This window comes from Coenobita brevimanus, chromosome 48 (assembly GCF_032717465.1).
Source record: "Coenobita brevimanus isolate Jiangsu-jjx chromosome 48, ASM3271746v2, whole genome shotgun sequence".
In the NCBI taxonomy this organism is placed as follows: domain Eukaryota; kingdom Metazoa; phylum Arthropoda; class Malacostraca; order Decapoda; family Coenobitidae; genus Coenobita; species Coenobita brevimanus.
Window position 1 is genome coordinate 23,894,875 of NC_137001.1, and position 12,500 is coordinate 23,907,374.

A 12,500-nucleotide genomic window follows, 5' to 3' on the forward strand; every position below is an offset into this window, starting at 1 on the left:
GAAGCTTACTAACACCTCTTCCTTACCGATTTATTCCTGATTCTGCTTCGTGACTATATTCTTGTGTGTTATTGTGGTTAGGAAGCTTACTAACACCTCTTCCTTACCGATTTATTCCTGATTCTGCTCCGTTACTATATTCTTGTGTGTTATTGTGGTTTTGGAAGCTTATTAACACCTCTTCCATACCGATTTATTCCTGATTCTGCTCCCTTACTATACTCTTGTGTGTTATTGTGGTTAGGATGCTTACTAACACCTCTTCCTTACCGATTTATTCCTGATTCTGCTCCGTTACCATATTCTTGTGTGTTATTGTGGTTAGGAAGCTCTCTCTCTCTCTCTCTCTCACCAGACCTACGCCTCCTGCCTTACCCTGCCTGACTCACCCAATAAACACACACAAGGACAGGGCACGACCACACCCCTTCCTGCCACTCACATAACATTCTCGATTTTATCATAGTTACTCCTATTGTGTTTTTCTCTACTCGTTTTCTCTCTCTCTCTCTCTCTCTCTCTCTCTCTCTCTCTCTCTCTCTCTCTCTCACATACTGTACATAAATACATACATACATTCTGTCTTTTACACATACATACATACATACATTCTCACACACAGATACATACATACATTTCTCTCTCTCTCTCTCTCTCTCTCTCTCTCTCTCTCTCTCTGTATGTATGTCTATATTCTATCTATTATCCATCTATCTATCTGTCTATCTGGTTGTCTTCGTCTATCTGTCTGTCTATTTGTTGTTAGTCAGTCAATTCATTTTCCCTATTAGTGTCTGTCTCTGTCTATCTATCTATCTGTCTGTCTCAGCATAAATATTTCTCTTACATCTATCTATCAGGCAGTGTTTCTCTCTCTCTCTCTCTCTCTCTTAACCTTTTCTCTTTCACCTTAATGATTCACCTTTGACTTCCTCACCTTTCAAATGCGCGTCAGATTTGGCGTAGGAGAGAGAGAGAGAGAATGTATGTATGTGTGTGAGACGGAATGTATTTATGTATGAGAGATAATGTGTGTGTGTGTGTGTGTGTGTGTGTGTGTGTGTGTGTGTGTGTGTGAAAGAGAGAGAGAGACAATGTATGTATATGTGTGAGACGGAATGTATTTTTGTAAGAGAGAGAGAGAGGGAATGTGTGTGTATGTGTGTGTCATTTACTTCAACTACTGTATGTGTGTGTGTGTGTGTGTGATGTCATTTACCACACATTAAGTAACTTGGAAGGAGTGAGTCAACCTCCTCCCCTCCTCCACCCTTCTCCTCCCCCTCACGCCCACCGACCAATCAGCGTGGCGCCTGGAGATGACGTCACGGGCAGGCGGCGCGCTGATTGGTCACCCGGATGTAAACAAATAATGGCGTCTCCTCATCTTCCACCGAGTTACTAAATCTCACTACTTCCAATTCATCCACCGTTACTAAATCTCCCTACTTCCAATTTTCCCCAATTATCTCTTGTTTATTACCCTTTTTTATCCATTTTTACCTTATTATCTCGCTTATCTCACCCTATTTTATATTTAATCTATTATAATGACAGGTTTCATCACCGCTCTTGCATTTTCTCACTCTCAACGGTATCACTAACCTTTTGAAATTACGGCACAGTTTTTCCCGCCAAAATTTGAAGTAATGAAGTTAATTAAAGTCCATGGTATTTCCCGTACATTGTAAATATTTAAAAGGTATGGAAAGTAAATTTAATCGACATAAATTAATATTAATCCGTGTCAAATGTAAGATCTACATCCGTTTTACCTTAGTTCATGGCCAGGTGTAGTCAGATTGGAAGGCTGATTTGACTAGTAACCAAGGAGACTCATTCCTGCCCTATAATTATCGGGAAGGCTTATAGAATTTCATGCAACCAAGACATATTGAGAGAGAGAGAGAGAGGGAGGGAGGGAGAGTTCATAATATAAAACTTAACCCTTTCAGTCCTATGCCTTCATTGTCATATTCTTGCATTGATAAAAATAGTAATGGAGATAAGAGGAGATAACAGGAGGAGAGATAAGAGGAGAGAACAGGAGAGATAAGAGGAGAGAACAAGAGAGATAAGAGGAGAGAACAGGAGAGATAAGAGGAGAGATAAGAGGAGAGAACAGGAGAGATAAGAGGAGAGAACAAAAGAGATAAGAGGAGAGAACAGGAGAGATAAGAGGAGAGAACAAGAGAGATAAGAGGAGAGAACAGGAGAGATAAGAGGAGAGAACAAGAGAGATAAGAGGAGAGAACAGGAGAGATAAGAGGAGAGAACAAGAGAGATAAGAGGAGATAAGAGGAGAGATAAGAGGAGATAAGAGGAGGTAACAGGGGGAAGGGCAGCCTGATGACGGGAAATAAGTTAACATTGAGCTGATCTGTCTGGGGCCTCTCTGCAACTCGCTTCCCCAAATTTAGCTCTCCCCCTCAAAAAAAAAAAAAAAGTTACAGGTTTTCAAGTCTAGGTGTTACGGATTTTTTGATGAATAGAAGATATCTTTTTTTTATGCAAGGAAGAAGGAACCCAAGGCCAGGAGCCCGCGAATTGTTCCCTCTAAGAAAAAACAAAAACAAGATAACAGCCAAATTCAAGATGCGTTCATTTCGAGATGCCTGGACACACTGCGTTTGAAAAGCTGGAGGTCATAGGCAGTAGGAAATACAGAGGGAGACAGTTCCAGAGTTGACCTGTTGCATACACTGGAGGTCATAGCCAGTCGGAAATACAGACAGAGGGAGACAGTTCCAGAGTTGACCTGTTGCATACACTGGAGGTCATAGGCAGTAGGAAATACAGACAGAGGGAGGCAGTTTCAGAGTTGACCTGTTGCATACACTGGAGGTCATATCTAGTCGGAAATATAGACAGAGGGAGACAGTTCCAGAGTTGACCTGTTGCATACACTGGAGGTCATAGGCAGAGGGAAATACAGACAGAGGGAGACCATTCCAAAGTTGACCTGTTGCATGCAGTGGTCATAGGCAGTAGGAAATACAAACAGAGGGAGTCAGTTCCAGAGTTGACCTGTTGCATACACTGGAGGTCATAGGCAGTAAGGGGTACAATCTTGCGTGCGTGTGGCCTTTGGTTCCTTCTTCCTTGTATAAAAAATAAGGAATATCGAATTAGAACATTACTAGAATATTGCTACTAGAATATTACTGTACTAAATATTGTTACAGGATTACAGTACTAGAAAGTTGTTACTGTAATACTGCTTTGATAAACTTAGAAAGGATTGGGGTATTGTTTTAGTTAACTGTTTCTTTTTCCGCAGGTGAGTGTTGTCTTGGAGTTTACCTGAGAGAGAGCCAGGTGGGGTGCGTATAGGTGAGAGAGAGAGAGAGAGAGAGAGAGACAGACAGACAGACAGAGACAGAGACAGAGACACAGATACAGAGAGAGACAGTGAAAGAGAGAGAGGGGGGGAGAGAGAGACGGGGAGGAGAGTGTACTGTATGTATGTATGTATGTGTATAGGTATGTATGTATGTAGTGTATGTATGTATGTGTAGGTATTGATAAACACTGGGATAAATGTGCATGTTAGTATCATTATAAATTCATGTGCGTGCTGTTAGGTGTACATGAGCGTCGCGTGTACGTGTGTGTATGCTGTATGTGAAGGTATACATGTGTAAGTGAATGTATGTATTGCTCCTGATTGCGTAGGGGAGTGTGTGTGTGTGTGTGTGTGTGTGTGTGTGTGTGTGTGTGTGTGTGTGTGTGTGTGTGTGTGTGTACATTTACGGGTGCAAAAATGGAACTGTGTAGGTGTGGGTGTGGGCGGTATGTGCGTGTGTGTGGAAAGAAAGGTTAACTTGTGTACGTAAACATGTCAGTCAAGCAAGTCTGTGTACACTCGGCTTTGGTACACACACACACACACACACACACACACACACACACACACACACACACACACACACACACACACACACACACACACACACACACACACACAACCTATTATCGTTAATGACTCAGTTAATTGATCACTGAGTCTGTGTGTCCTTGTCTCCCCCCTCCCCTCCCCTCCCCTTCCTTTCCCTTCCCTTCTCTTCCCTTCCCTTCCCTTCCCTTCCCTTCCCTTCCCTCCCCTCCCCTCCCCCTCCCTCCCCTTCCCCCTGCCCCTCCTTTCCCTTCTACTTCTCCCCTCCTCCATTTCCCCAGCCCTTCCATCTTTCCCCACTCTCTCTCTCTCTCTCTCTCTCTCTCTCTCTCTCTCTCTCTCTCTCTCTCTCTCTCTCTCTCTCTCTCTCTCTCTCTCAGCCAAAATGATGCGAGGGAAGAAAAGAATGTATGAATGTCAGAGAATACATGATAGAGCGAATTACTGCGTGAGAGAGAGAGAGAGAGAGAGAGAGAGAGAGAGAGAGAGAGAGAGAGAAGAAGTGTTAAGAAGAAATGAGAGAAAATCCGTAAGATAATATGTGTGTGTGTGTGTGTGTGTGTGTGTGTGTGTGTGTGTGTGTGTGTGTGTGTGTGTGTGTGAGAGAGAGAGAGAGAGAGAGAGAGAGAGAAGAATATGTTTAGGAGGTATGAGAGAAAATATGTAAGATAATGTGTGTGTGTGTGTGAGAGAGCGAGAGAGAGAGAGAGAGAGAGAGAGAGAGAGAGAAGAATACGTGTTAAAGAGATATGAGAGAAAATATGTAAGAGAATGTGTGTGTGTGTGTGTGTGTGTGTGTGTGTGTGTGTGTGTGTGTGTGTGTGTGTGTGTGTGTGTGTGTGTTCTTACCTAATTGTATCTTTACAGGAATGAGTCCAGCTCGTACTGTCCCGTGTCTTAAACCATATTTATCGTACATATCCTTAAATTTGTGAATTGTTTTGGCACACACTATTTCATTCGGTAGTGCATTCCATTGATCAATTGCTCTGTTTGGGAAACTGAATTTCCTTACGTCTTTATCACCTCTCTTCTTATGCAGTTTTTTGCAGTGTCCTCTTGCTGATGCTTCCCCATATGTTAAGTAATCATTTATGTCTATTTTCTCCTTTCCTGATATGCATTTATATAGCATAATCATGTCACCTCTTTTCCTTCTCTCCTGTAGTATTGGTAGATTCAGTTTATTTAGTCTTTCTTCGTAGCTTAGGTCCCTTAAGCTTGGTATCCACCTTGTAGCGGCCCCTTTGTACTTTTTCAATCTTGTCTATGTGTTTTTTGAGATGAGGACTCCAGACTACTGATGCATACTCCAGGGTTGGTCTGATGAATGATGTTATTATCCTTCTTAGCATGTCTTCATTTATGTATGTGAATGCTATTCTCATATTTGCAAGCAGTGTATACATGTTCCGTACCTTCTCACTGATGTGGTCAGCCGGAGATAGTCTGTTATTGATAATCACACCTAGGTCTTTCTCTCTTTCTGATGTGTATAGGGTTTTATTTCCTAACATATAATCCCAATCAGGTCTTTTTCCACTTTTACCAAACTTGATTACATGACACTTGTCCACATTGAATTCCATTTGCCATGTATTACTCCATTCATGAAGTTTATTTAATTCTTCTTGTAGCTCTTTACAAGAGTCTGTTTTAGTAATACTCCTTTGTATTTTTGCATCAACCGCAAACATATTTAGATAGCTTTCATTTCCAGTGTTACTGTTTATATCATTTATATACACTAAAAACATGATTGGTGCCAGCACTGAACCCTGTGGTACTCCACTAGTCTCTTCTTTCCATGATGAGTAGTTTCCCCTTAGTACTGTCCTCATTTCTCTTTTTATGAGAAAATCTTGTGTGTGTGTGTGTGTGTGTGTGTGTGTGTGTGTGTGTGTGTGAGAGAGAGAGAGAGAGAGAGAGAGAGAGAGAGAGAGAGAATGAGTGAATATGTTTGGCAGATATGAAAAAGGAAAAATGTAAAAGAATGTGAGCGAGAGAATGCATGAGTGAGCGAGGACGTGTTAACAAGATTTCAGGAATGCAGAAGCACAAGTTGTCATGTTAGAGAGAGAGAGAGAGAGAGAGAGAAGGGAAGGAGAGAGAGAGAGGGAAGGAGAAATAAAGGAGAGAGAGAGAAAAGGAAGGAGAGAAAGAGAGACAGGAAGGAGATAAAGAGAAAAGGGAAGGAGGGAACGGGAGAAAAGAAGGAGAAAGAGAGAGGGGACGGAGAGAAAGAGAGACGGGAAAGAGAGAAAGTAAGGAGAATAAGGGAAAGGAAGGAGAAAGAGAGAAAGAAAGGAGGAAAGAAGGGTCGAGAAAGATGAGTGAAGGAAAGGGAAGGTAGTTGAAGGATAGAGAAGAACTGGAGGAGAGGAAGGAAGGAGGATAACAGGAAAGTGAAGGAGGAGGGAAGAGGAGAGGATGGAGGAAAGAACGATATGGATAGGGATTGGAGGAGCAAGATGAGAGGAAAGGATTTACACATTCTTGAAAACAAAGCTCAGAAGATATCTATATAACATCATCACTTATCCCTGTGGCAGAGAAGTGTGGTATAGAAGTGCCTTTGGTGGTATCTCTCTTATCTTGGCTTATCAATGGGAATCACTTTGTATCTTGGAAGGTGTTTGGCATCGTAGAACACCCAGGAGCTTCGTGTCATTCAGAATATTGGTGGTAGGATTGATCTTGCATGTCATTATTATTTCTAGAGTTCACAGCAGCTTACCCAGTCATCATAACATTGTCTGGGGGAGAAGGAGGTTACACACACACACACACACACACACACACACACACACACACACACACACACACACACACACACACACACACACACACACACACACACACACACCATCATCATCATATCCACGAGACTCGCCACTCACATATACACTGAATAAGTCACACACACACACACACACACACCCAAACACACACACACACACACACACACACACACACACACACACACACACACACACACACACACACACACACACACACACACACACACACACACACACACACCAATAGTTCACCCAAGCTGCTGGTTTTGTCTCCACCCATTTCCCCCGAGAATGTTACCTCTGTGAACGCGGCCAAGGGTTTAAAAGATCTTATTTTTAAAGGTCTGACAGATTTAGGGATCATATTTTTAAATGTCCTCTATTTTTAAAGAACTTTTTAAAGGGTCATTTTTAAAAGGATTTAGCTTTAATGGTCTTATTTTTAAAGGACTTACGTTTTTAAAGATCCTATTTTTAAAGGACTCATATTTTTAAAGATCCTATTTTTAAAGGACTCATATTTTTAAAGATCCTATTTTTAAAGGACTCATATTTTTAAAGATCCTTTTTTTAAAGGGCTCGTATTTTTAAAGATCCTATTTTTAAAGGGCTCATATTTTTAAAGATCCTATTTTTAAAGGTCTTTTTGAAAATATGGGACCTTTTAAAACACGAGAACTTAAAAAAATAATCCCTTTTTAAAAATGAACTTTGAACAGTCAGCTCTTTAAACCTGAGACCTTTAAAAGAGATATTATTAAAGGTCTCGTCTTAAAAGGTGCGTGCGTGGGCGATATGAAAGTGGTTTGGGGTTATATATACAAGGACAGTGGTTTATAATACAGGCCTGGAGAAATGCACCGTGTCAACCCAACTGCCTTATATCCTGCATACTGAAAAGGTTACCCCTACTGGAGAGATTCATGGCTTGTGGGAAGGACAGTGACACCTATTTTGATGGGGGATTTCGTAACGCCTCTCACTCTACGATTTGTTCCCCTTAGACAGCTTAATCCTGTTTCCTGTTACTGGTGCAAATTATGTTTCAAGTCCTTCAAACATAGGACCTCCTTTATATGTGGTACTAGCGTCTATTAGAGAGAGAGAGAGAGAGAGAGAGGAATCTATATAACTTTTGAATGTGCTTGTATAAATGTATTTGAGTGCTTCTGTGAGAGTCTTTATCCATGTGTGTGTGTGTGTGTGTGTGTGTGTGTGTGTGTGTGTGTGTGTGTGTGTGTGTGTGTGTGTGTGTTGGTATGTGCGCACGCGTTGGTATGTGTACGCTACAGCCTGCATGACCCTTAACCTACACACGGGCCCTGCATGACACTGTACCCCCTACCCCCACACAACCCCCTCTCCCCCCCCTCCAAAACGAAACTAATCCACCTTCACCCCCCTTCCGCCACTGGGAGGGGGGGGATAAAGGGAGGGGGCGGAGAAACAAAGAGGAGTGGGTGGGGTTGAAGTGAGTGGAGTGGATGAGTGTAAAAATGAGTGTGGGTATATGTGGGAATTTGTGGATGATTAAATGGGAATGTTAGAATGGATAGGTAGATGGATGTGAGTTTGAAAGTGGATGGGTTTGGGTGGATGTGGGTGAGAGAGTGAGTGTTTAGAGTGGGTGGGTGTGGGTGTGAGGTTAAGGTGGGGTGGGTGGGTGTGGGATGGATGTGGATGTGGCAGTGGGGTGGTTGTGGGTGTGAGAGTAGGGTAGTTGTGGGTGTGGCAGTGGGATGGGTGTAGGAATGGGAGGATGTGGGTGTGGTTGTGGGTGTGAGAGTAGGGTAGTTGTGGGTGTGGCAGTGGGATGGGTGTAGGAATGGGAGGGCGTGAGTGTGACTGGAAGGGTGTGGGTGTGGGAGGGTGTAGGGTGTAACTAGGAGGGTTTAGGCGTGATTTGGCAGGTGTGGGTGTTAAATTTGATAAGTAGACGAGATGATAATGATTAAAAAGTGAAATACCGAGAAAAAAACACATTTGAAGTTGTTTGCACTCTTCACACTCATTCACCTGCCACTTATTCCCAGGTTAATTAAATCGTATGGCGTCACCTGGCATGGATTACTAGAGTTTTCCTAATCATGTAAAGGGTAAACTAATTATATAGCATCAAGGTGTGAAGAGAAAGGTGAAGTTGGCCGTAAGAGTTGAATGCTGTGTTAGAGAATGATCCTGGTTTGTGTGTTCTGAGTTGATAGGCCTCCGGTTCCAGTCCACACCACCTGATCCACGCCATAGCAGATATACCACTACACCCTCTCCACTGCACCATCCTTCGCACTACACTCCTACCCCTGTCCCATTTCATCTTCCATTTCAGATTCACACCACACCTCACAGCACCACATGAAACCATACTACACCACACCACACCACACCATTCCATGCCACTCCACTCCTCTCCATTCCACACCACACCATCCCATGTCACTCTACTCCACATAACCATACCACACCACACCACACCACACGACCATACACCACTCCACACGACCATACGCCACACCACACCATACCATACCATACCTCTCCATTCTACACCACACCACACCACCATACTTCATCCCAGCCCAGACCACCTAGGGGCATAGCCAGAAATTGGGTAAGGGAGAGGGGGTTCCAACATCCAACCTGGGTACTGAAACGGGGCGGTGGGTACAAGCTCTCAAGTGGCGACATTGGAAGTTTGTGGCACGTACTCTTGGACCTTAGGGATTGGGTTGTCTAGTCCATGGCCAGAGTCGTATTAAAAAGGAAAAAATAAAAACATAACGCCATCAAACTGAGCAAAGGTGAAGGCCTGAGGAGCGTGCAGTTCGTGGGATTATTATTATTATTATTATTATTTTTAGAGGGGGATGGGATTCGAAAGTTTTGCTACATTATCACCCCATCCCACCCTACCCTAGCCTATCCTACCCTACCCAACCTTACCACACCACACCTCACCCCACTCCACTCCACCCCACCCTACCCTACCCTACCCTACCCTACCCTACCCTACCCTACCCTACCCCACCACACCACACCACACCACACCACACCACATAGTCGTCCTCGGGGCAACAGTGGGATGGTGGTGGCCTTTGCAAGAAATATTGTTGCATTAACTTAAAAGACGGTCAGCTGCAACCCCCTCACACACACACACACACACACACACACACACACACGAAATGGAATGTGTGTGTGTAGGTCGGTGGATGCTAAAGCGGCTAAATTGTGAGTGTGTGTGTGTGTGTGTGTGTGTGTGTGTGTGTGTGTGTGTACTAACATGGATAGATACATGTGCGTAGGAATAAGCACATCTACTGTCTATCGCAAGAGCATTCCATTTATTACACTACATCATGGCCATGTGGAGAGGATGGAGAGTGAGAGACTGACGAGGAGTGTATGTGAGTGAGGTGGAGGGGGGAGAGGGAGGGGGAGGCCAAGGATGAGATGGAGGGATGGAGTGGAGAGGTATACGAGAGAGGGTGTGTGTGTGTGAGCTGGGAGCAGGGCGGTGAAAATGACGGGGGACAGGGCGACATGAAGGCACTTTGTTTGTGGCCACCCCTTTCGGGATTGGGGCGTCTGGCAATAGATAGATAGAATTACATCAAGTTTATATTATATCGATCAATTTCCTTTCTTCCTCATGACAGCCAGGAAAAAAAATAATCCTTTCTCAGCAAACAGATTTTAGTGAGAAGGGGAAGAGGTGAAATACTGAGCCAACTCTTGACTCCAACTGTATTTATGTGTCCTTGTGCGTAAGAAACTGCGTAAGTACATTTTAAGACATAGGAAGACATTTTAAGAGACACGTACTTTTTGCATTATGTGTCTCCATTCTTAAGACTGTTCGCTTCTCGTCTTGGCTTTCTCTCTCTCTCTCTCTCTCTCTCTCTCTCTCTCTCCCCACCTGGCCAAACTCATTAACCCGGGCTCACCTTTTAACCTTCCCTCACCCCTCCACACTTCCCACCCCCACTAACCCCCCCGCCCCTCCCCTCTCCCTTGACTTCATTTCTTCCTCCCTCCCCTCCCCTCCCCCTCCCTCTGTCCTTTCCCCCCTTCATCTCTCCCCCATCACTCCCCTCCATCCCCTTTTTTCTCCCCTCCCCTCCTCTCCCTCACACACTCCCTCGTCCCCTGTTCTTCTCTCAACCCCTTCCTCCCTCCATCTCTTCCCTCCCTCCATCCCTCCCCTCCCTCCCTCCCTTCCTCCTTCTCTTCTCTCCCTCCTTCCTTCGTCTCCTTCATCCTTCCATCCTTCATTTCCTCTCTTCTTTTTTTTTCTTTTTTTTGATATATTGCTGTGTACTTTCCTTTGCCCTATTCCGTGATATGATATTCCCCTTTTCCCTGCCTACCTACCTACCTACCTACCTACCTATTTCCTTCAATGCTTACCTACGTACCTAACTCACTGCTTGCCTTCCTACCTACCTACCTACCTACCTATTTCCTTCAGTGCTTACCTACGTACCTAACTCATTGCTTGCCTTCCAACAGACCTACCTACCTACCTACCTACCTATACCTACCTGCCTACCTACTTACTTACCTGCCTACCTCATTGCTTGCCTGCCTGCCTTCTTGCCTACCTACCTTCCTACCTACCTGCCTGTCTGCGTGGTGATGTGAGAGGCACTGTCATGATTCTTGCCTCACCCATAATCACGCTCCCAGCCCTTCACAGGTAGGCAGGAAGGCAGGCAGGTAGGTAAGTAGGTAGGTAGGAAGGAAGGAGGGCAGGTAAGTAGATAGGTAGGAAGGCAGCTAATTAAGTGGGTAGGTGGCTAGACAGAAAGACAGGCAGGCAGGTAGGTAGGCGGGCAGGCAGGTAGGTAATTAGGTAGGTAGGCAGGCAGGTAAGTAATTAGGTAGGTAGGTTGATAGGAAAGGAGGTAAGTAGGCAGACATTAAGGAGAGGAGGGTAGGCAGGGAAGTAGGTAGGCACTGTGGTAAGCAGGTAGGTAGGCAGGTAGGTAGGAAGATTAGGAGATAGGGAAGGATGGAGAAGGAAAAGACTGATAGGAAGAGGAAATGAGGTAGATAGACAGATAGATAGAGAGAGAGAGAGGAAGAACGTATGCAAGTTGTCATGCAATAGACCAGGTATTCGTGCATGAGAGAGAGAGAGAGAGAGAGAGAGAGAGAGAGAGAGAGAGAGAGAGGGAGAGAGAGAGAGAGAGAGAGAATCTAACTCTTCCCCATAAAGAACGCTGTGTTGAGGTTTGAGTAGATAGACAAATAGATAGATAGATAGACAGATTGATAGATAGACTGATTTAGATAGGATGATAGCTTGATAGATAGATAGATAGATAGACAGATAGATAGATAGGTAAATAGATAGATAGGTTTAGATAGACAGACATACTGAGACAGATAGACAGACAGACAGATATGCAGATAGATAGATAGATAGACAGGCAGATAGATAGATAGACACAGATAGATAGATAGATGGATAGATAGATAGATAGATAGATTTAGATAGACAAACTGACAGATAGATAGATAGATAGAGACCATAATAATCCATCTTCCATTTTCTATACCTTCACAGAAAACGGCGTGCTGAGCTTTGAGAACCCCAACTACACCCTGGGGGGTGGTGACCCCCTTCTCGCGGACGCCCTAAACAGCAACACCACCACCAGGGACGCCCCTCTCGACGGGGGGCTTGCCGCGCTAGGTACGTACACAGAAACGTACATACACATACATACAGCTACATACGCACATAAACCTGCATACTTACACATAAACGTACATACAGCTACATACACACAGAAACGTAC

General features: G+C 44.1%; 1 protein-coding gene across 1 annotated transcript in view; it reads left to right on the top strand.

The window, feature by feature from the left end:
* Positions 1–12,500, top strand: part of LOC145399349 (uncharacterized) — an 88,331-nt gene that overhangs the window by 38,578 nt on the left and 37,253 nt on the right. The window contains exon 2 of the mRNA XM_080272003.1: positions 12,266–12,394. Within this exon, the coding sequence (XP_080128129.1) occupies positions 12,266–12,394 (129 nt within the window). The remainder of the gene's footprint in view (positions 1–12,265; positions 12,395–12,500) is intronic.